Below are 25,709 nucleotides of genomic sequence, written 5' to 3'. Positions count from 1 at the left end.
TTTGAAATACAATATTTAAAAACAAAAACAAAAACACAAAAAATTTAGAAATATATATGAAGTTCGGTTTAAAAATAGGGCTTCTCTCTCTCTCTTTTTTTGCAAGGTTATAGTGAAATGAAAATGAAAATTAAGGAATAATAGAGGAGTATTAGAGGACTTTAAAAGGAAATAGGAGAGAAAAACAAGAAAAAGAAAAAAAAGAAAAAAAATTTTTTCCCTAATTAAAAAAATCATAAAAATATATGAAAATGAAAGTTGAGGAGTAATGGGGGAGTAATAGGGAATTTTAAAAGAAAAGAGAAAAAATTTATAAAAAGGAAAGAAAAAAAATTTTTTTTAATTAAAAAAAATAATCCATATATATCTAGGAATTTCTCTGGAGCTGTTGTGGTCAGTGTAGGTTCAGTTCAATTTCAGATAGCTCCTCTTTCCAGCTTACACTTCTCGATATCTGTAGGCCCCTTCCAGTGAAGTCGGTGTTACCTTCAGGGATTTTACTCTGTTGCACCGGTCCTTTCTGAAGCAGTTCCCTTTGTTTATTTGGCTTCTGTTTGCCATCTCTTCGGTGTCTAATTTCCTCCCTGACACAGGCGTGCGGAGGTGATCTCTTATTTAGGTTCGCTAGTTCAGTTCAGTCCTGCTACGGGGAGGGTGGGGCGCTGCAGACAGATATCGCTGTGTATGGATAGCACTCACCGTGTTCTGGTCACACTGGGTTTGCCCCACTCACGGGTGTCTGTGCTTTCCCAGTCTACACTGCTCAGGCTCCCGGCTGCTCTATATGGAGTGGGCCCTGTGTTGAGTGAGGTTTCAGTTTTCGGGTACTCCACAAAAGCTCGGATTCGGTTGCGCCTGCGTTTTGTGCCTTCCCCAGCCTGAGCGGCTTAGGCAGCCAGGGGCTTGGGTGCACTCTCCCCGGGTGTGGCGCACCTTTTCCCTCTGCGGCCTCAGCGCGAACCGGTGGGGTGCCAGCGGCTTGTGTTTGTTCTCAGGAGCTGGCCTCTAGCCGAGACCCTCCGGGCAGTGGATGTCGACCATCCAGAATCTCAGGAAGTCTTTAGATAGAAACCAGTGGCCTGTTTGCAGTGTGGGTGGGGGTGGCTTCTCTGGGGCTGAGTTTGCCCCTATCCCCTCCCCCCTGTCTCCTACCTCCAGCGGGGATGGGCCGGTCCACCGCAGGCTAGCTCTTCTCTGGAGTTTCTCATTCCCTTTGTTTTGCGAACGGCCGGCAGTGTGTTCTGGCGGTTAATCTTCTCCCTTGCTATCCCACAGTTTAAAAGAGCTCCCTCCGATTGTCCTCAGGGCACTCAGGCCCGGTCCTTACCCTAAACAATGCCGCCCGCTCCTCTCCATTCCGCCCCCTCTTGTTGGTGGCGGGTGTGGGCGTCTGGGGTACTTTTCTGCTGGGAGTTGCTTTTAGGCACGTAATCTGTGGGCCTTATTTAATTTTTCCTCCCAGTTAGGTTGCCCTCCGAGATTTGAAAACTTCCCCCAGACCCACCAGTGCGAGGGTTTCCTGGTGATTGGAAACTTCCTCTATTAAGACTCCCTTCCCAGGAGGGGTCTCCATCCCTAGCTCTTTTGTCTCTCTTTTTATCTTTTGTATTTTTTCCTACCTCCCTTCGAAGACAATGGGTTGCTTTTCTGGGCACCTGATGTCCTCTGCTAGCGATCAGAAGTTGTTTTGTGAAATTTGCTCAGCATTCAATTGTTCTTTCGATGAATTTGTAGGGGAGAAAGTGGTCTCCCCATGCTATTCCTCCGCCATCTTGGCTCCTCCATCACAAGACTTTAAAAAGTGATTTCAAGGAATGACTGTGCTGACAATGAACCAAATTACAAGATCTCTTGAATTATCTAGAATAAAAAAGCTATAAAAGTCATTATAATTTACATGGTATAGTTATTACTACTATTTTAAAGAAGCAGAGATAACTTTTAATTTTCAAAGTTTGATGAACAACCATCCATTAGTTTGAGAAGTTGAGTAACAGGAAACTGTACTTGTTTTTCAAACCATTTGCAAACTGTAGAAAAGCAGCTGGTCAGAAAATGCACAACCGTTAAACTGCAGTCCTATTGACGATCCTTGGCTTGACAGGGCCATAGGGACACTCATCACTGGCAATTGTGCCATATTTACAGTCTGTGTAAAAATATCACCTGGGCAATTCATGTTCTTTGATGCACTTTGTGTATGGCACTGCCTCACTCAAGGTAGTGGAAGTTAGCAAAACATCTACTCCAGGGTTAAAAACATTCACAAAATCATTAGCAATGAGTCATCTCACTTTCTCTGCTTTGATAAAATAGTTCTCATAGTTTTATTTTAATAAGAAAGTTTCCTGAGAGGATTCTTCCCCTCACCACATCATTGAACCCTTCTTGTTTAGTTGCAGCATACATGGCTTCAGTAGACACATCAATGTCAAATCAGTGACCATATTCTAACCTATCAAATCTTGCCTATTTGATGACACTTCTGATGTACACAGTATATGGTAGCAGACAATTGAATAACTGATTTGGGCAGGGACACTTCAATTACTTTGGCCCCTTCAGACTCAAAGAGATTAGCAGCTTCGGACCAAAGAGATTGTACTTCACTTGACAATTCTGGTATAAGATATTCCTTTGGAATTCCTATACATAGTTTTCTCACATCTGTTAAACTGGGAAGTATAAATGGTTTTAACAGGATCTTAACTTGTGGTAGAATCTTAGAGATCCTGCCCAGCTAGTATATTCGACATGATGCCTGCATCATCCACACATCTAGTTAAGATTCTGGGCACACCATTGAAATCACCAGGGGAATGAGGCCATGACAAGAAACTAAGTCACAGCTGGGATTTAAACCAACAACCTCATAGTGGGCAGCTGGATTGCTGGTTGATCTTCTGGAATCTGGTCCTAAAGCAACGAAGCAAGTGAATGCTGACACAGCCACTGCACTCCCTTCTGAGCTTCCTCCAGTGATAAGACAATTTGAATACTTATTCTCACCATGAGACTTCTGCTTCCTCTTTTCTCTATATTGTTTTGAATAGCTCCATGGATTTTTAACTGGTTCAAAAATGCCATCTGTGCTTCTGTATCCCATAGCAAACTCATCTAAGTTTGTTTTTTACCATTAACAGGGCTCCCTGATCCAACAACCTCTATGGCATTTTAAGGTGATACATAACTTTTCAGCATATTTGATGCATACGTTGTCTCAATGCCAGATGTGCAAAAGTTGTCTTTTACTGCAGTAGGAATTTCATCTAAATCCCCCAGTGAGTGACCTTTTTTATATATTTTCTCTGATTCTTCAACTTGCTTTAAGACCACCTCTCCTGATACAGTTACTTGGTCTTCTTGATAAAGGAGAGCTACCTTTGACAGAGCTCAATTGGAGTAACCTGGCCTTGTTCTAGTGCCACAGAAACTTCTTGCAGGGTCCAACCCATCGTGATCCTTGTGCCCTGCCTGCCACCACCAGGACCTGGTGACAAAGGAGGAAGAGGAACAGTTGTTCTTTTGAAGTAGAAGGTGGTTATCAAATTTGTATCTTTATGGCACAATAAATAAGGGTGTCAAGGACTTGAAGGCTATTTATGAGGTTTAGGGTAGTAACTTACTATTTACATCCATTTTCTTTTTTGAACATCATCACATGCTTGTTTCAGTTGCCCTCTGTGTTGGTTAAGATTCCGTGCCTGTAGGCCCTAGAATTATGCATGAAAAAGCTACTTTTCACAGAAATATAGTTTGTTTTTCACTCATGCAAGAAACCTTGTAAGGCTTTGATCTGTTTTCTGGGGCTGCCGTAACCAAGTACTACAAACCAGGTGGTTAAAACAACAGAAATTTATTGTTTCCCAGTTGTGGAGGTTGGAAGTCTGAAATCAAGGTGTCAGCAGGGTCACTGATCCCTCTGAATTCTGGTCACAGGGAGAATCTTTCTTTGCCTCTTCTAGATTTTGGTGGTTGCAGGCAAACCTTGGGTTCCTTGGTTTTTAACTGCCACCACTCCAGTTTCTGTTTGCTTCAGGTGGCTGTTTTCTGCCTGTGTTTGTCTCTGGGTCCCCTTATAAGGACATCGGTCATATTGGATTCAGGGCCAACCCAACTCCAGTATGATTGCATCTAATCGGACCCTAATTCCAAATAAAGTCACGTTTTGATGTAACTGGAGTTCCTAGATAGGACTTCAGTGTATCTTTTGGGAGAGGGATATGATTTAACCTGTAACAAGCTCTGTGGCTAGCATGATCCTCCATGATGTCAAATGCATTATGACCTTGACCAGGCTGCCAGCCTCCAAAGCCCAGGCCATGGGGTGGAGAAAGGTTCTGGTTGTTGTCATTCTCCACTGACCTGGATTTAGTCACTTGGCTGCTCCTATCTGCTCAGGAGGCTGGAGAGAGAGGGCCTCTTTCCAGGTTGCCATGTGCAGCTAAAACCCAAGGTTTTGTTAGCATGGAAGAAAGAGAGCAGGTTTTGAGGACAGCCAGTAGTCTCTGCCACATGTTCATAGCACTTGGGGGGTGGGGGTGGGAGTGGTCTCTGTTGTTCAGTTTCTCTCCTACTGTGTCTTTTCTCATTGAATTATTTCTAGCATTTAAAGTGTAAGAGGGAGTTTCCTGTATATGATTATATTAGTTTTCTAATGATTTTAAGACTTTATTTTATTCAGCTAAATTTCATTGAATAGTTCCTATTAATAATTAGTGTGGGAAATAGCTAGAAGTGGAAGATGTGAAAATTCTGTTGAGAAGGAGAGGACTTTGACTAAGGAGCAGAGACATGTGTTTGTGAAAAGATGCTTGTGAAAAGTAAGAAAGAGATAGAGACTTCATAGAATTATCTTTTAAGAATGATGATTTTAATGATAGTTAATGACAAACATTCTTTGGGATTGCCTTTCTTTGGGATTGGAATGACAGCTGACCATTTCCAGTCCTGTGGCCACTGCTGAGTTTTCCAAATTTGCTGACATATGAGTGCAGCACTTTCATAGCATCATCTTTCAGGATTTGAAATAGCTCAACTGGAATTCCATCACCTCCACTAGCTTTGTTCATAGTGCTGCTTTCTAAGGCCCACTTGACTTCACTTTCCAGGATGTCTGGTTCTACGTGAGTGATCACACCATTGTGATTATTTGGGTCGTGAAGATCTTTTTTGTACAGTTCTTCTGTGTATTCTTGCCACCTTTTCTTAATATTTTCTGCTTCTGTTAGGTCCATACCATTTCTGTCCTTTATCGAGCCCATTTTTGCATGAAATATTCCCTTGGTATCTTTACTTTTCTTGAAGAGATCTCTAGTCTTTCCCATTCTGTTGTTTTCCTCTATTTCTTTGCATTGATCGCTGAGGAAGGCTTTCTTATCTCTCTTGGCTATTCTTTGAAACTCTGCATTCAAATGGGAATATCTTTCCTTTTCTCTTTTGCTTTTCACTTCTCTTCATTTCACAGCTATTTGTAAGGCCTTCTCAGACAACCATTTTGCCTTTTTGCATTTCTTTTCCATGGGGATGGTCTTGATCCCTGTCTCCTGTACAATATTACGAACCTCCGTCCATAGTTCATCAGGCTCTCTGTCTATCAGATCTAGTCCCTTAAATGTATTACTCACTTCCACTGCATAGTCATAAGGGATTTGATTTAGGTCATACCTGCATTTCTGCTTTATTGACTACACCAAAGCCTTCGACTGTGTGGATCACAATAAACTGTGGAAAATTCTGAAAGAGATTGGAATACCAGACCACCTGACCTACCTCTTGAGAAACCTGTATGCAGGTCAGGAAGCAACAGTTAGAATGGACATGGAACAACAGACTGGTTCCAAATAGGAAGAGGAGTATGTCAAGGCTGTATATTGTCACCCTGCTTATTTAACTTATATGCAGATTACATCATGAGAAACGCTGGGCTGGAAGAAGCACAAGCTGGAATCAAGATTGCCAGGAGAAATATCAATCACCTCAGATATGCAGATGACACCACCCTTATGGCAGAAAGTGAAGAGGAACTAAAAAGCCTATTGATGAAAGTGAAAGAGGAGAGTGAAAAAATTGGCTTAAAGCTCAACATTCAGAAAACTAAGATCATGGCATCTGGTCCCATCACCTCATTGGAAATAGATGGGAAGACAGTGGAAACAGTGTCAGACTTTATTTTTTTGGGCTCCTTAATCACTGCAGATGGTTATTGCAGCCATGAAATTAAAAGACGCTTACTCTTTGACAAGCAGTGATAGGGATTTGATACAGAGGAGGAGGAAAGCAGAGTAAGGCTTTCTTTTTTTTTTTCCCACAGGAATTAAAGTTTTATTTATTTATTTGTTTTTCATTTATTTTTATTAGTTGGAGGCTAATTACTCTACAATACTGTAGTGGGTTTTGTCATACATTGACATGAATCAGCCATGGATATACATATATTCCCCATCCCGATCCCCCCAGAGTAAGGCTTTCATTCAGAGTTTCTTCCATAGGTCTTATTCTCCCAGCCTGTCCTTTGCCACCTGATTGCTGAAGGCCTGGGAATGATCTTCCTCTCTGTGTTCACAGCAGTGTTGCATGGTGCTTGGAACCTGGCGGGATTCAGTAAATACTTATGGAATCATTTTCTGTCAAAACCTGTGTGTATTGTTAATGACACAATAAAAATGTCCTGGTTCTTGATGTGTTCAAATTTGGAGACATATTTGTTGTTTGAATGGGAGCTAGTATACTTGTTAAGAAAGTTACAAAGATAGTTCCATGGCCTGGAACTCTTTTGTGTGTGTGTGTGTGTGTGTGTGTGTGTGTGTGTGTGTACATATATACACACTATAAGCTATATGTGTATACTGTATGTACAATGTTATATGCTATAATAGTTTATACTACATATTATTTAGTATTTCTAATGACCTAACATAATGAATGCTGCAGATGGTGAATGCAGCCATGAAATTAAAAGACACTTTCTCCTTGGAAAGGAAAGTTATGACCAACCTAGATAGCATATTAAAAAGCAGAGACATTACTTTGCCAACAATGATCCATCTAGTCAAAGCTGTGGTTTTTCCATTGGTCATGTATGGATGTGAGAGTTGGACTGTGAAGAAAGCTGAGTGCTGAAGAATTGATGCTTTTGAACTGTGGTGTTGGAGAAGACTCTTGAGAGTCCCTTGGACTGAAAGGAGATCCAACCAGTCCATCCTAAAGGAGATCAGTCCTGAATATTCATTGGAAGGACTGATATTGAAGCTGAAACTCCAATACTTTGGCCACCTGATGCAAAGAGCTGACTCACTTGAAAAGACCCTGATGCTGGGAGGGATTGGGGTCAGGAAGAGAAGAGGACAACAGATGATGAGATGGTTGGATGGCATCACCGACTCTGTGGACATGGGTTTGGGTGAACTCCGGGAGTTGGTGATGGACAGGGAGGCCTGGTGTGCTGCGGTTCATGGAGTCACAAAGAATTGGACATGACAGAGTGACTGAACTGAACAGAACATAATGAAATACAGTGTAAAATATATTGCAAATTCCATGGAAGCAATTATTTTGCTTGTGCTTTGTTCCTATAGTTTAAACAGTCTGTGTTTTTCCTTTTTCTGTAGAACTTTCTGTTACTTGATGAGCTACCACAATGCAATCATCAGCTGCCATCAGATGGTAAAACAGTTGTGAACATGCAAGGTTTCACTGCTTTTTGGGATAAGGTAACAAATCCTTAATTTCACGATTGTGACTGCTAAAGGACAACTGTGACATAGATTTATTGGAGGATTTTGAGATTTTACACATGATACAAAATGTGACTTGCCCATTTACCATGGAAGTATGTTATAAAAATTCTGAATCAGAAATGAGTTTTGCAATTAATAGAGATTAAAAATAAAGATGGTTGTTTTGAGGCACTAGCCTGCAGTCTTCTTGATCTGCCAGCTCCCCAATTAAGGTCTTTTCCTTGCCTCAAAACATTGTCTCTCAGATTCATTGCCTGTCATGTAGTGAGCAGAGTGAGGTTGAACTCGGTAACAATTTGGCTTAGCCAGCCAGGAGCCTTGCTGATCGTGGCTAGCTGGCACCAATCAGGGAATATTGGAGCAAGACCCTAGCAGCTGCTGGGATCCTTTGTCCTGAGGTTCTTTCCTTCAAGATTCCCTGAAAAGGTACCGGCTGCCCTCAGAGCTTGACAATTGAGACAAGGAACTGACAGACTTCTAGAGTCAACAGACTCAATTTCGGTTGTAGGGTAAGTCTACCCAATTTGATAGCTGATTCAACCGGTTCACTTGTTTTGTGTGTCGTTTTGTGTTACAAGCTGACGGGCTTGATTTTGAAGGGTAAGTTGCTCTAGTGTGCACACCGGGAACATTTTTTTCTCCTCAATCTGGGCTTTTCCTTTACAGGACAAGCTAATTTGGTTGGGTACCTGTTTACAGAGGGGAGGTGTTGTTGGACTCTACCCTGAACCAGTTCATTGGGAACTAGTTCTCATGGGGCAAGCCCACCATAGCTCATATGTAGGGTAAATTTATTTACCTGATTTGGGAACTGGTCCAGTTGGAACTGGTTCATTTGGGAGCTAGTTTTTGTGGGAGTGGGTAACCTAGATAAAATTAGTTCATTTTTTTATAGGGTAAATTTATTTACCCTATCGGTGGCCAGTTCATCTGTATGCATTGATGCTGAAATCTGTCTTGTACCATTTTTGTTGGAAATTGTCTGTATCTCTTGTGTTTTGATGTTTTGTGTTTTGCAAAAATGGGAAATATTTCATCTGTCCTGAAGGAAAGGCCTTTGGGGTGCATATTAGATACGTTAAGATCAAAAGAGCAATGGCCTCTGTATGGCTCACAATTAACAATCTGGCAGTCAGAAGTGCTTTACAAAGGAGAGGAATGCTCTGGTAATGAACATGCCCGGGCGGCTCCCTTACACTTGAGGCGTCCAATTCTAATTTCCCCTACGGAACTCCAGAGAAAGAAAGGGCAAACCACTGTGGTATTCTTACTTGGAGAATTTCATGGACAGAGGAACCTGGTGGGCTACAATCCAGGGGATCACAAAGAGTCAAACACGACTGAGAGACTAATACTTACTAACACTAAAAATAAAGTTGGCCCAAGGCATTTGACATATTGTTATTTGTCTTGTTTTCAAGAGAACTTTCAAAGGGTTATCATATTTTGAACTTGAAGTAAATTCATTTATAATGTTAGAATTTGTAGGATTGAAGAGACAAAATGCTGCAGTATAGAAATGGTTAACTAACAAATACACAATCAGTTGTTAGGGACCAGAGACTTTGGATACAATCAGTGTATGTTTTTTGCCTTAATGTTATTAAATATCTTATTACATAGTGTGAGTGATTTGGATCTTTGCTGTAGGGTAGGGTGGGGCTCCTCTATCCTAAGCTTCTGGATGGTTCTGGCTACTTTGGTGGCAGCCAGAGGCAGGAGGAGAGAACAGGTGGGCATAGTGAGTACCAGTGATTCTAACTTGAAGGGCTGTACTGTGTGGCAAGCTCTAACAGGGAGAACTGATGATATCACAAAGATTTCCCCAGCACTTGGTTTATTTCTGAAATTTAGCAAATAGGAAAAACAATAGGGACCACTCTCCAAAAGTTCTCAAGGTTGCACTCCCAGTGCAGCCCCGTTACAGACAACTGAAAGTCTCCTCCGGCCTCCGGCTTTATAGTTCTTTGTGCACATCCTCCTGTATCAGTGTGGATTAATCAGGAGAACCAAACCTGCATTCAGGGGAGAGGGGATTCCATGCAGGAAATTAGTTACATAGGGGATGAAAGAACAGAAAAGAGCAAAGCAGTGGTGGATGAGGCAGCTCAGCGATTGTAAAGGCAGGAAGCTGCTACCGCCCCAGGACTGGAAGGACTCAGGGAGGAGACACCTTACCAGAGGGTCCACCCTCCAGAGCAGAGTCCGGGAGCCTGGCTGCTGTCAGAGGGGGGACCGCAGAGCAAATGTCGAGGCTCTGTAGACTCCTCCTGTCTTTCATGCCAGTGACTCTGTTGTGCCACCTGCATTGTGTTCACCTACTTCTGACTCAGCACCTTTCATCTCCACCAACAAGACAGTAGTATGTTCTATATAAATATATAGAACAAATATATATATAACCACATCCCTACACCTTTTGCACATGGGAACTCATACAAGGTACCTGACCTACCCTACCTTAATAGAGTAGATTTGCCTCCTGCTTGGTATTTCTTATCATAATCCACTTGAAGCATTTATGGAAGGCACCACTAAAATTCCATTATGGTGTTAACTTTATGTGAATGTTGACACATACTTTGTATGTTGTTTTTCAGTCGCTAAGTTGTGTGTCTTTGTGACCCCATGGACTGTAGTCCACCAGGCTCCTCTGTCTGTGGGGATTCTCCAGGCAAGAATACTGGAGTGGGTTTCCATGCCCTCCTTCAGGGGATCTTCCCAACCCAGGGATCAAGCCCAGATCTCCTGCAATGCAGGTGGATTCTTTACCTTCTGAGCCACCATATGGCCAATTACCAAATTTCTCTTGTATCAAACTGTGCAACATTATAAACTGTTTTGTTCTTCTTCCAAGAACTTCCAAGAACATGTTCTTAGACTTCTGTACAACTTGCATAGTTGTACAGAACACCCTATTGTGTTGTCCTGGAATTGCCTATGGAAAGACTGTGCACCTTGGCAGAGTCGTTAGTAGTTAGGGGCTGTCAAGTTAGGTCATGGGTGAGAGGGCCCTTGGGAGGGAGAAAGGCAAAGACATTGGAAGTTTTAAAAACTAAGTCTTAATGAAGCCTCTGCTGGGTTGGGAGGCAGGAGATAGACATGAGCTCTAACTGGCTCCACTGGACAGCCAGGTGAACAGTTTGGGGATGGTCTCATGGACGCAAGTCTCATTCATGAAATGATGGGAATTGATCTCAATTTCTAATCTTTAAAGTATATTTGGGGGTATCTCCAAATCTCCACGGGGCAGGGGTTTCACACTGTTCTCACATATAGTGGGGAACTCAGCTGATGATCTTTGTTGAGTCAGTGGTCCCCAGAGCCTGAATAACCATGAGGGAACCTACCCAGTACCCATGGGCTGTCGAGTGCTGCCCCCCTTCTGGTAGTGGCAGAGCAGTGCCTGATCCCAAAGCCTGAACAAGGAGGGAACTCAGTGTGTGGCCCTGATCGACTTTGAGATCTGCACACAGGAATCTGATGTTTGTATTTAGTAGTCTTAACCAAGTGAAAAGTAGTAAACTAGGAACCCTAAGTGTCAGGCAAGAAGAAAGGAGTGGATAAGCTTAAAAATGTTTCTTATGTATTAAAATTTAGTTTCTTCTTGATCAGTTCAGTTCAGTTCTGTTCAGTAGCTCAGTCGTGTCTGACTCTTTGTGACCCCATGAACTGCAGCATGGCAGGCCTCCCTGTCCATCACCAGCTCCCAGAGCTTGCTCAAACTCATGTCCATCAAGCCAGTGATGCCATCCAACCATCTCTTTCTCTGTCATCCCCTTCTCCTCCTGCCTTCCTTCTTTCCCAGCATCAGGGTCTTTTCAAATGAGTCAGCTGTTCGCATCAGAAGGTCAAAGTATTGGCGCTTCAGCTTCAGCATCAGTCCTTCCAGTGAATATTCAGGACTGATTTCCTTAGTCTGGTTGGATCTCCTTGCAGTCCAAGGGACTCTCAAGAGTCTTCTCCAATACCACAGTTCAAAAGCATCAATTCTTTGGTGCTCAGCTTTCTTTATAGTTTAATTCTCACATCCATACATGACTACTGGAGAAACCATAGCTTTGACTATATGCATCTTTGTCGAGAAAGTAACATCTCTGCTTTTTAATATGCTGTCTAGGTTTTTCATAGCTTTTCTTCCAAGGAGTAAACTCTATTCTTGATACTGTTTGTACACCTATAAAATCTGGTATAATTTGATGATTAAAAATAATTGTTGTTTTAGCAAGTGACTGTTCCATAACCATTTCAGTTATTTCCAGAGGAATTTTTTACTTAGATTTTCCATACTTTTAACCTAGATCCTGTTTCTTTAGCCTTTCAGGCATTTTGCTAATCACATGTGATCACTCTCTTAAGAAAAAGAAAAAACTAGCAGTTATTGAGAAGTTTTCTTAATACTTAGTGTATATAAATGTGTATGTATATATATATACACCCTTAAATCTCTTTACTTTAGAACTTACAGATTACTCAGCGATACAACTTGTGAATAGCATGATGAGTCCTCTGTAATTTGCTCTTGTGTTGGATTGTACATAAAACAGCACATTTTTTTTTTTTTTTTTTTAACAGAAGTACTTTGTTATCCCTGTTTAGCCAGGGCAGGTAATGCATATAATAGGTGTAAAATTTAGGGCTATCACTGTAACCCATGATGTCATACTTTGCACCTATTCCCTTTTTTGTTTTTGTTGGTTTTGGTGTTATGTTAGAGCTCTAGTGAGATTAGAGCCTTGACTGCCTTTTACAGGAGTTTTTTATGGTTGGCTAAAAAGTTTCTTTGGTTTTTAAGTAAAAATAAAAGACAGTTTTAATTTTCATCAAGAACTTTTCAAGTTTTCACAATTTTGGGTTAAATTTTTTATCTTTTTGAGCAAAGAACTGTTCCAGATACCTTTTACAGTTTTCCAGGGAATTGAATTTTTTCCATTAAGAGAATTTTATAAAGACAAATAAATGGAAGTCCAAAAGTACAATGTCTGTTGAGTACGGGGGATCAGTAAGAACTTCCCAGCCAATCTGTAACAGTTTTCTGCCTGGTCATCAAAGAAACATGCGGTCTTGCGTTATCCTGATGGAAGATTATGCATTTTCTGTTGACTAATTCTGGATGCTTTTCGTAGAGAGCTGCTTTTGGTTGGTCTAATGGGGACAGTATTTGCTGAAATTAATCATTTGGTTTTCCTGAAGGAGCTCATAATAGGGGATTCCATTGCAATTCCACCATATACACAACATCACCTTCTTTGGAAGAGGACTGGCTTTTGGTGTGGTTGGTGGTGGTGCATTTCACTTGCCCGCAATCTATTCTGTTCCACAATATTGTACAGTATCCATTTTTCATCACCTGTCACAATTTGTTTTAAAAATGGAACGTTTCTGTTATGTTTAAGTGGAGAACTGCTTGCATAATATGGTCAAGAAGGGGTTTTTTTGCTTAACTTCTGTGAAGCTCAAATATCAAGGTGATTAACATAACCAAGCTGGTGCAGACGATTTCCATTCAATACGTTGAATGAAATATTTGAATATTTTGAATATGTCAGCTGTCTCCTGCATGGTATAGCGTTATTTGTCCTCAATGTCTTGATGTGATCTCTATCAACTTCAACTGGCATACCTAACAGTAGAGCATCATCCAACAAGAAATATCCAGCACAAAACTTTGCAAGCCACTTTTGACACAGTTGATCAGTCACAGCACATTCTCCATACACTGCACAAATCTTTTTCTGCATTTAAGTGGCATTTTTACCTCTCTTGAAATAGTAAAGCATAATGTGCCAAAAATTTTGCTTTTTTATTTTAATATTAAAATGGTTACAAAAAATTCACCAATTTAAAAAAATTAAATTTAAAAACAATTTAAAAACAGCTGTCATAATACAATCTTAACAACATTGTTTTGAATAAAGTTAAAGACAACTTAGTGCTACTAGAGCCATCTTACAGAAAAAACTGAACAGACTTTTTGGCCAACCCGTATTGAGAATGACTTCTTTGTATAAAGCGCTCCTTTGCTTGCTGAGCATTACTGAGATTCTTTCTTCATCAAGTGAAAATGGAGAGATTAGTGGAGATTCAAATTATTTAAAGGGCCAGGTCTGCCATGTAGCTCCCTTGTGGAGATTAATGAGACATAGTCAATTAAAGCCAAGGGTCATAGTGAAAACTTATAAATGATTAAAAAACTTCACATACTGGATATTTCTATAGAGTATGTTATTTTAATAAGTTAATATGCATCATGAAGTTTTTACTTCATGCAGGTGCCTTATCATTTCACCTACTTAAAATCTGTGGGTGTCTAAATGTAACTAAAGCTGCTTGAAACTCCCAAAGAGATATGATTGGATGAAAAGGCCTCCAGGACAGGATGTCTTAAAATAGGCAGGAGAAAAATGTGGGTTAATTTGCATATTAATGAATATTATATTATTTTCTCCATTTTCTGTAGCACATGGCTTTATTTTATTGAAATGGGTATGTTTTTATAAACTTTAATTTGCAGGAATTAAGAACCCCAACCCTACAAGGCCTTTCCTTTACTGTCAGACCTGGTGAACTGTTAGCTGTGGTTGGACCTGTGGGTCAGGAAAGGTAAGTTGTGGTGCCTTTTGGCAGCTTGATGCAACACTACAGTCCCTATTAAATTCTCAGAGTTGAGCCCAAAGCTGTGTGTTTTGTTTGTTTGTTTAAACAGGATAGTTTATTGAAATTGAATAGTAGTAAAATAATTATAGTGAAACCCATGTCTGCATTGCCTCAGTTTTGGTCCCACACATCCATCCTGATTCTCAGAAAGTTTTACATGTACACAGTGTATTGATTCCTTATAATTTATAATGTCATATAAGAGATATTTGGTAAGGATTGCGGTGGTTGCCATGAAACTTACTGAGAAGAGCACGGAGAGGCCTGGCATAGTTTTCTCATGGGCACAGGAGTCCTGGACAGTCATTGGAGGACGAAGGGACCTTCTGAGCCAAAGTGTAAGTTCATTCCACAGAGGGATCTATGAAGATTTACCCTCTTGAGAAGTTTTTGTTGATTGTCACACTTGTGAAATCTCCATGATGATTATAGTCCATATCTTTCAGCTCATTAAAAATGCTATTCTATTGTCCTAGGTTTACATTGTTTTAGTAAGTCATCCATGGTCATTCTTTTTTTTTTAAATATATTAAAATTGCATTTACTGGGCTCTGTGTGTCCTAAGTATGGTTATTCTTTTTTAAAATTTATTTTTCAACTGGAACCATAATTGCTTCACAGTGTTGTGTTAGTTTCTGCTGTACAACAGCATGACTCATCTGTAAGTATGTGTATATATATATCCTCTCTGTCTTGGGCCTCCCTCCCACCCTCCCCCACCCCACCCTTCCAGGTCATCACAGAGCACTGAGTTGAGCTCCCTGTGCTATATAAGCAGCTTCCTGTGCTGAGCTGTGCTTAGTCACTCAGTCGTGTCCAACTCTTTGCGACCCCATGGACTGTAGCCTGCCAGGCTCCTCTGTCCGTGGGGATTCTCCAGCAGGAATACTGGAGTGGGTTGCCATGCTCTCCTCCAGGGGATCGAACCTACATCTCCCTCCTAAAACAAGAACAATATGATGTTAGGAAGTGTTCTAATTTCATTATTTTACATGTAGCTGTCCAGTTTTCTCAGTACCACTTATTGAAGAGGCTATATGTTCTCTAATGTATATTCTTGCCTCGTTTGTCAAAGATAAGTTGTCTATAGGTGCATGGGTTTGTGTCTGGGCTTGCCATACTGTTCCATTGATCTGTATTTCTGTTTTTTTTTGTGCCAGCCCCGTACTGTCTTGATTACTATAGCTTTGTACTATAGTCTGAAGTCAGAGAGCTTGATTCTCCCAACTCTGTTTTGTTTTGTTTCTTTCTTCTCAAGATTACTTTGGCTATTTGGGGTCTTTTGTGTTTCCAAACAAATTGCAAAAATTTTTGTTCTAGTTCTGTGAAAAATGCTGTGGGTAATTAGACAGGGATTGCATTGAATCTGTATGTTGCTTTGGGTAGTATAGTCTTTTTCACAATATTGATTCCTACAGTCCAAGAACACAGTGTATCTATTCATGTCATCTTTAATTTCTTTCATTAGTGTCTTACGGTTTTCTTCATTTTGGTCTTTTGTCTCCTTAGGTAATTTTTTTCCCTAAGCATTTTATTCTTTTTGATACAATGATGAATGGGATTATTTCCTTAATTTTTCCTTCTGACTTTTTGTTGCTAGTAACACAATTTTTTTTTCCTTTGAGAAAGATCTTTATTAGTTTTATTGGCAAGAAGACAGAACTTTCCTTCAGCATCCATTGCAAGAATGTCTGCCTCTGGTTTACTTTTTTTTAAAAAAAATTTTTTTGCTTCACCTGTGAGGTATGTGGGATCTTAGTTCCCCAACCAGGAATCAAAACCATGCACCCTGCAGTGGAAAGACAGAGTGTTAACCACTGTACCACAAGGGAAGCCCTGCCAGTATTTTCTTATTGGGGAAGGACTTTTCATGCTGCTATAAGGAAAACAGTTTTAATTAGATGTATCTAAAACAGCATTTCTCTAGGTGTGTTCCATGGAACTTCTATTTTACAAGAAGGTTTCATGGCCACATAAATCTGGGTAAATGTGCATTGTTTTCCTTCTTGGTGCTTCATGTTGTACAGTTGGAAACAGTTTGTTGGGAATTTGGCCATCTCATTAAAGGAAATTATTTATGTGACAGCTGTTCAGGATGGTCAGAAACATGGGGATTTCCTTTTCATTACGGTGGCCCCTCCATGAAGTCTGGAGGTTGCAAAGGCTCTTCTGGGAAGCTCTGAGCATTTCCTCATGTGACTTGATTTGTTCCCATCAGTGCACGTGTAGTAAAGGTGCAGTCATGTGCTGGAGCAAAAGATTCTGACGTGAGCAAGACCCTGATGCCTCTGCCCTCCAGAGGCAACCAGGTTACTGGGTGAGACTGATACACAGGCAGATTATTTCAGGTTAGTGTGATGTGGACACACACATACCACATCTATGTGTTGTTAAAGACTTGAAGTAAATATGCAGCTGTCAGTTCAGTTCAGTTCAGTTGCTCAGTTGTGTCTGACTCTTTGCAACCCCATGGACTGCACCATGCCAGGCCTCCCTATCCATCACCAACTCCCAGAGTCCACTCAAACTCATGTCCATTGAGTCAGTGATGCCATCCAACCATCTCATCCTCTGTCGTCCCCTTCTCCTCCTGTCTTCAATCTTTCCCAGCATCAGGGTCTTTTCCAAAGAGTCAGTTCTTTGCATCATGTGGCCAAAGTATTGGAGCTTCAGCTTCAGCATCAGTCCTTCCAATAAATATTCAGGACTGATTTCCTTTAGATAGACTGGTTGGATCTCCTTGCAGTCCAAGAGATTCTCAAGAGTCTTCTCCAGCACCACAGTTCAAAAGCATCAGTTCTTTGATGCTCAGCTTTCTTTATAGTCCAACTCTCACATCCATACATGACTACTGGAAAAACCATAGCTTTGACTAGATGGACCTTTGTTGGCAAAGTAATGTCTCTGCTTTTGATAAGCTTTTTAGGTTGGTCATAACTTTTATTCCAAGGAGCAAGTGTCTTTTAATTTCATGGCTGCAGTCACCTTATGCAGTGATTTGGGAGCCCCCCAAAATAGTCTGTCACTGTTCCCACTGTTTCCCCATCTATTTGCCATGAAATGATGGGACCAGATGCCATGATCTTTGGTTTCTGAATGTTGAGTTTTAAGCCAACTTTTTCACTCTCCTTTTTCATTTTCATTAAGAGGCTCTTTAGTTCTTCTTCACTTTCTGCCATAATGGTGGTGTCATCTGCATATCTGAGGTTATTGCTATTTCTCCTGGCAATCTTGATTGCAGCTTGTGCTTCATCCAGTCCAACATTTCTCATGATGCACTATGCATATAGGTTAAATAAGCAGGATGACAATATACAGCCTTGACATACTCCTTTTGCTATTTGGAACCAGAGCTGTACTTGGTCTGAAACAACAAAATGTGAAAATCTAGATGTGATGTGTACACAAGAGAGTCATGATTTCCACTAGGATGGACTTTTGCTCTTTGGACACAACTCACTTCAGAGTTCTTTTAATAATAATCTTTGGATATATTCTTCACATGTAGCTTTTTAATAACAAGTGTTTGTCAACTAAAGGATACTTGGATGCGGAAACAACTACACGAAACATTGGATACATCAAATACTCATCCTGCTGCACTGCTGTGCTAGTTAAGAATGTTTAGTTTTCTTAGCTAGCCTTTTCTGAGTATAATTTTTCATTTGGGGGAAATTCTGATCAGTTTAGATTGTTATAGTATTATATTAATGTTTCTTATCAACTATTAGTAGTACATGGACCAATAGGGTTCTTTTCTTTCTTTTTTCTTTTTTTCTTTTTAGCAATTGCCAGGGCTCTACTGCATCCTGTTCTAAATGAAAGGGTTCTATAGTGTATCAGGTGCAATGGTGGGGTCTGCTGTGCCATGGGTCTTGTTCTATCCTGAGTGCTGCCTATTCACGTGTGTGTGTTGCCATCTGTTTCAGTCGTCACTGTTAAGCGCTGTGCTGGGGGAGCTGCCCCCGAGCCAGGGACAGGTCAGCGTGCATGGGAGGATCGCGTATGTGTCTCAGCAGCCCTGGGTGTTCTCAGGAACTGTGAGGAGTAACATTTTATTTGGGAAGAAATATGAAAAGGAACGATATGAAAAAGTAATAAAGGCTTGTGCTTTGGAAGAGGTGAGTAATGACTTTGAGTTGCATATACTTAAATTTCAAATAATGATAGTGTTGGTTTAAATTACAGGGTTTACTAAAGTTTTGTTTCAAATTTTGAAAGACTTCTGGGTAAATATACACGTGTAACCCAGCTGTTTCAATGCCAATGTGATAGCAGCACTTACAGATATGCCTTTAGAAAGTAGTGGATGGTTGTTTAATTTTATAAGGTTTTATTCACTTTTTAATTTCTTTCTTTAATGAATGATTACCAAAATTTACAGAAATAGTGTAGTGTAATGAACTCTCGTGTACCACCCCCAGCTTTAGCCAAGATCAGCTGGTGGCCAGTCTTGCTGCATCTCTACCCCTGCCCCCTGCCAGCCCCACCTCCACCCCAGAGTATTCTGAAGCAGGTCCTAGACCTCAGATTAGTTCATCTGTAAACATATCATTAGTTTTCTCTACAAGATAGGATAGCCTTTGGGAAAAAAAAATCACCACATTATTTCCCCTGAAAAATAGCTCAAATTCTTGAATATCATCAAGCTGTGTGGTTTTGTAAATTAATTAATTATTTTAATTGGAGGCTAATTATTTTACAATATTGTAGTGTTTTTTGCCATACATTGACATGAATCAGCCATGGGTGTACATGTGTTTCCCATCCTAACCCTCCCTCCCAACTCCCTCCCAATCCCATCCCTCAGGGTCATCCCAGTGCACCAGCCCTGAGCACCCTGTCTCATGCACTGAACCTGGACTGGCGATCTATTTCACATATGATAATATACATGTTTCATTGCTATTCTCTCAAATCATCCCACCCTCGTCTTCTCACACAGAGTCCAAAAGACTATTCTTTACATCTGTGTCTCTTTTGCTGTCTTGCATTTAGGGTCATCATTACCATCTTTCTAAATTTCATATATATGTGTCAGTATACTGTGTTGGTGTTTTTCTTTCTGACTTACATTGCTCTGTATAATAGGCTCCAGTTTCATCCACCTCATTAGAACTGATTCAAATGTATTCTTTTTAGTGGCAGAGTAATATTCCATTGTGTATATGTACCACAGCTTTCTTATCCATTCATCTGCCAGTAGGCATCTAGGATGCTTCCATGTCCTGGCTATTGTAAACAGTGCTGTGATGAACATTGGGGTACACATATCTCTTTCAATTCTGGTTTCCTTGGTGTGTATGTCCACAGTGGGATTGCTAGGTCATATGGCAGTTCTATTTCCAATTTTTTAAGGAATCTCCACACTGTTCTCCATAGTGGCTGTACTAGTTTGCATTCCCACTGACAGTGTGGGAGGGTTCCCATTTTTCCTTATCCTCTCCAGAATTTATTTTTTGTAGACTTCTTGATAGCAGTCATTCTGACTGGCATGAGTTGGTACCTTATTGTGGTTTTGATTTGCATTTCTCTGATAATAAGTGATGTTGAGCATCTTTTCATGTGTTTGTTAGCCATCTTTATGTCTTCTATGGAGAAATGTCTGTTTAGTTATTTGGCCCATTTTTTTATTTAGTCGTTAATTTTTCTGATATTGAGCTGCATCAGCTGCTTGTATATTTTTGAGATTAATTCTTTGTCAGTTGCTTAATTTGCTATTATTTTCTCCTAATCTGTGTTTACATGTTGTTAATCATATCACCGAGAAATCTCCTCCACCATTGTTGAAATCAGACTCTATATGAGGTCTGTCCATTGCACTTGGTTGATGCCTTCTTGCTCCATTTCAGTCTCTAGGTTTCCCTCTCCACTTCATTTTTGACTTGTAGTTTATTCTTGAAAGAAAATGGAATGCTTTAACATTTCTTTTTAATACTGCATCTTTTACTATGGAGAGGTTGTTTTCAGAAATGGCACTGCATTTCACAGGAAATGGCAAGATGAAATGTTTAACTGTACATTGGGATATAAATTAGTGAATAATGAAAACTAAACTTAACTGATAGGAGAATATAATTTGGCAAAAAGAAAGAAAAATTTAAATACTGATAAATACTATGTTACTCTCTTGGGTTAGAAAAATCAGTGAATAACAATGTTAAAGGGCTTCCCCTGGGGTCTATTCAGTGCAGTCTGGACATATGACTTCTTTTATCCTGTGAAGAAAAGGCTGGGACAGACTTTCAAAGGTGTGGGATTGAAGGCTCCAGACCCTCTTTCTGAGGAAATAGTAATTTTGCTTGAACAATGGCTTGAATTTCATAGATTGTTTCAGGTGAGTACCATTTTATGATGATGTGGACAAATAAAATTGCTTATTTAACCATCTTGTTTCTTTCTCCTGGGTTATTGTTAATAGATGATTGTGCTTTTGCAGAAATGATGTCGTTAGCAGTAATGAACTAGATTTTTATTAAATGACATATGTACTGTGTAAGAAAATAAGAGAGAAAGCAAATGTAAGACAGTGAGACAATAGCTGTCATTTATTAAGCCCTTGTGCCAATGTGTTTTCTGTGTATCACTTACATGTGCACACATGTACACACATAAAAAGAAATACGAGTTATGAATCTTTTACCAGTGTTTTTGATGTTGTCACCTCATTTTATAGTTGGTAAAATGGAGGCTTGGTGAGAAGAAATGACTCACCTCAATACTGGAAGCTCAGGTTCAGAGCTGTTTCAGCAGCACTCTAGACTCCACAGTGCTGTGCTGCCTTTCAATTGAGGAAGTTTATAAGGAACAACTTATTTAAAAATTGGGTGATTTATGAAAATGGGATGGGAAATAAATAGATTTCAGGCATTTCATAAGAAATGGGTTAATAATTACCTTAATCAAGTTGAATTTTTGATGTCCAGATCAGGCTCCAAAGACCCAGACCACTGTGTGGCTCTTTCTTTTATGACCTTGCCTTTCTGGAAAGCTCAGCCTTATCTTTTTCCCCACACTTGAGCATCTCTGGAGAAGAGCAGGTACTGGGACAGTGGCTCTCATTCAGTATTTTCCATGGGAGCTGATGCTTTGCTGCAGCCACGTGGGGTGACTGGGCCAGTAATGTGGGCGGTGTCCTGGGGTTTCACCCACCCTAGGGCATGTGTGCAGCACAGACCCTGGTGGGAAGGGGATCTGCAGGACTGGCCTGCACAGTGATTCTTCTGTATGTGCTGTGATGTTTATAAACATGGACCACTTTCCTGTTTTCTGCATGTTTGGGACATGAAGTTGGGGCCCCTTGTGTCCATTTCCTCCTTGGCAGGAAGGGAGGGATCAGAGAGCAGAGTCCTGACCCCAGCTTTGTCACTTGCTCACTGTCACTCTGGACATGTCCTGTTACCTGCCTGTACCTCTGATGTATCTGCAGCAAAATGAGGACTCTGGATCAGAGGGTATCCAGGAAGTTTTCTTGCTGCTCTGAAATGTCATCTGTGACTATGATTAGCAAGAGGTCAGCAAGGTTTTTACACCTGGGAACCACCTAATGAGGTTCTTTGCTTATCCTTTTTGGAATCCCTGTATCAGTGGATGGGTATAATACTTTCATAGATAATATGGGTGTCCTAGAACCATCTGCAGTGATTTTGGAGCCCCCAAAATAAAGTCTGACACTATTTCTCCTGTTTCCCCGTCTATTTGCCATGAAGTGATGATGATGCCACGATCTTAGTTTTCTGAAGGTTGAGCTTTAAGTCAACTTTTTCACTCTCCTCTTTCACTTTCATCAAGAGGTTTTTTAGTTCCTCTTCACTTTCTGCCATAATGGTGGTGTCATCTGCATATCCGAGGTGACTGATATTTCTCCTGGCAATCTTTATTCCAGCTGTGCTTCTTCCAGCCCAGTGTTTCTCATGATGCACTCTGCATATAAGTTAAATAAGCAGGGTGACAATATACAGCCTTGACATATTTGGAACCAGTCCTTTTGGAACCACTCCTTTTCCTGTTTGGAAGCAGTCTGTTGTTCCATGTCCAGTTTTAACTGTTGCTTCATGACGTGCATATAGGTTTCTCAAGAGGCAGGTCAGGTGGTCTGGTATTCCCATCTCTTTCAGAATTTCCCACAGTTTATTGTGATCCAAACAGTCAAAGGTTTTAGCATAGTCTTGGAACCACCCCACGCCCGAGGTCAGGGGCGGCTCGAGGGGAGCTACCACACATCCAAGGAGCAGTGGCTGCCCAGGCACAGGAGGGCTGAGAGGAGCTACTCCACATTCAATGTCAGGAGGGGCAGACGTGAGGAGATACCCCTCGTCCCAGGTAAGGAGCAGTGGCTGAGCTTTGCTAAGAGCAGCCGTGAAGAGATACCCACGTCCAAGGTAAGAGAAACCCAAGTAAGATGGTAGGTGTTGCGAGAGGGCATCAGAGGGCAGACACACTGAAACCATGGTCACAGAAAACTAGCCAGTCTGATCACAGGACTACAGTCGTGTCTAACTCAATGACACTAAGCCATGCTGTGTGGGGCCACCCAAGACGGATGGGTCACGGTGGAGAGGTCTGACAGAATGTGATCCATGGGAGAAGGGAATGGGAAACCACTTCAGTATTCCTACCTTGAGAACCCATGAACAGTATGAAAAGGCAAAATGATAGGATACTGAAAGAGGAACTCCCCGGGTCGGTATGTGCCCACTATGCTACTGGAGATCAGTGGAGAAATGATTCTTTCTTCATTCCAGAAAGAATGAAGGTATGGAACCAAAGCAAAAACAATACCCAATTGTGAATGTGATTGGTGATAGAAGCAAGATCCGATGCTGCAAAGAGCAATATTGCATAGGAACCTGGAATGTTAGGCCTATGAATTGAAAGTGGCCAAACAGGAGATGGCAAGAGTAAGAGTTGACATTCTAGGAATCAGCAAACTAAAATGGACTGGAATGGGTGAATTTAATTCAGATGACCATTGTATCTACTACTGTGAGCAGGAATCCCTTAGAAGAAATAGAGTAGCCATCATGGTCAACAAAAGAGTCTGAAATGCAGTAATTGGATGCAATCTCAAAAATGACAGAATGATCTCTGTTCATTTCCAAGGCAAATCATTTAATATCATGATAATTCCAAGCCTATACCCCAACCAGTAACACTGAAGAAACTGAAGTTGAAGGGTTCTATGAAGACCTACAGGACCTTTTAGAACTAACATCCAAAAAGACATCTTTTTCATTATAGGGGACTGGAATGCAAAAGTAGGACGTCAAGAAACACCTGGAGTAACAGGCAAATTTGGCCTTGGAGTATGGAATGAAGCAGGGTAAAGGTTAACAGAGTTTTGGAAAGAGAACGCACTGGTCATAGCAAACAGTCTCTTCCAACAACACAAGAGAAGACTCTACACATGGACATCACCAGATGGTCAACACCGAAATCAGATTGATTATATTCTTTGCAGCCAAAGATGGAGAAGCTCTATAAATTCAGCAAAAACAAGACTGGGAGATGACTGTGGCTCAGATCATGAACTCTTTATTGCCAAATTCAGACTTAAATCAGAGAAAGTAGGGAAAACCACTAGACCATTCAGGTATGACCTAAATAAAATCCCTCTGATTATATAGTGGAAGTGAGAAATAGATTTAAGGGACTAGATCTGATACATAGAGAGCCTGATGAACTATAGACGGAGGTTCGTGACATTGTACAGGAGACAGGGATCAAGACCGTCTCCATGGAAAAGAAATGCAAAGAAGCAAAATGGCTGTCTGAGCAGGCCTTACAAATAGTAGTGAAAAGAAGAAAAGTGAAAAGCAAAGGAGAAAAGGAAAGGCATTCCCATTTGAATGCAGAGCTCCAAAGAATAGCAAGGAGAGATTAGAAAGCCTTCCTCAGTGATCAATGTAAGAAATAGAGGAAAAAAACAGAATGGGAAAGACTAGAGATCTCTTCAAGAAAATTAGAGATACCAAGGGAACATATCATGCAAAGATGGGCTTGATAAAGGACAGAAATGGTATGGACCTAACAGAAGCAGAAGATATTAAGAAGAGGTGGCAAGAATAACAGAAGAACTGTAAAAAAAAGATATTCAAAACCCAGATAATCACAATGGTGTGATCACTCACCGAGAGCCATACATCCTGGAATGTGAAGTCAAGTGGGCCTTAGGAAGCAGCACTATGAACAAAGCTAGCAGAGGTGATGGAATTCCAGTTGAGCTATTTCAAATCCTGAAAGATGATGCTGTGAAAGTGCTGCACTCAATATGTCAGCAAATTTGGAAAACTCAGCAGTGGCCACAGGACTGGAAAAGGTCAGTTTTCATTCCAATCCCAAAGAAAGGCAATGCCAAAGAATGTTCAAACTTCCACACAATTGCACTCATCTCACACACTAGTAAAGTAATGCTCAACATTCTCCAAGCCAGGCTTGAGCAATACATGAACTGTGAACTTCCAGATGTTCAAGCTGGTTTTAGAAAAGGCAGAGGAACCAGAGATCAAATTGCCAACATCCACAGGATCATCGAAAAAGCAAGAGAGTTCCAGAAAAGCATCTATTTCTGCTTTATTGACTATGCCAAAGCCTTTGATTGTGTGGATCACAATAAACTGTGGAAAATTCCGAAAGAGATGGGAATACCAGACCACCTGACCTGCCTCTTGAGAAACTTATGTGCAGGTCAGGAAGGAACAGTTAGAACTGGACATGGAACAACAGCTTGCTTCCAAATAGGAAAAGGAGTACGTCAAGGCTGTATATTGTCACCCTGCTTATTTAACTTATATGCAGAGTACATCATGAGAAACGCTGGGCTGTAAGAAGCACAAGCTGGAATCAAGATTGCTGGGAGAAATATTAGTCACCTCAGATATGCAGATGACACCACCCTTATGGCAGAAAGTGAAGAGGAAGTAAAAAACCTCTTGATTAAAGTGAAAGAGGATAGTGAAAAAGTTAGCTTAAAGCTCAACATTTAGAAAAGTAAGATTATGGCATCTGGTCCCAACCCTTCATGGGAAATAGATGAGGAAACAGTGTAAACACTATCAGACTTCATTTTTTGGGGGGCTCCAAAATCACTGCAGATGGTGATTGCAGCCATTAAATTAAAAGACGCTTACTTCTTGAAAGGAAAGTTATGACCAACTTAGACAGCACTTTAAAAAGCAGAAACAGTACTTTGCCAACAAAGGTCCGTCTAGTCAAGACTATGGTTTTTCCAGTGGTCATGTATGGGTGTGAGAGTTGGACTGTGAAGAAAGCTGAGCGCTGAAGAATTCATGCTTTTGGACTGTGGTGTTGAAG

General features: G+C 40.8%; 1 protein-coding gene and 1 pseudogene across 1 annotated transcript in view; one reads left to right on the top strand and one right to left on the bottom strand.

Moving 5' to 3' along the window:
• The window catches only part of LOC110149702 (ATP-binding cassette sub-family C member 4-like), a 326,525-nt gene that overhangs the window by 150,205 nt on the left and 150,611 nt on the right, over positions 1-25,709 (top strand). Inside the window, 3 exon segments of the mRNA XM_070471511.1 lie at positions 7,611-7,712; positions 14,254-14,346; positions 18,326-18,517. Coding sequence (XP_070327612.1) covers positions 7,611-7,712; positions 14,254-14,346; positions 18,326-18,517 — 387 coding nt within the window.
• On the bottom strand, positions 1,921-3,455 carry LOC110149703 (glutamyl-tRNA(Gln) amidotransferase subunit A, mitochondrial pseudogene; annotated as a pseudogene).

The sequence above is a fragment of the Odocoileus virginianus genome, chromosome 8 (genome assembly GCF_023699985.2).
Source record: "Odocoileus virginianus isolate 20LAN1187 ecotype Illinois chromosome 8, Ovbor_1.2, whole genome shotgun sequence".
NCBI lineage: Eukaryota > Metazoa > Chordata > Mammalia > Artiodactyla > Cervidae > Odocoileus > Odocoileus virginianus.
Note: the sequence above shows the minus strand (reverse complement) of the source record. Positions and strands in the feature narration are given on the sequence as shown.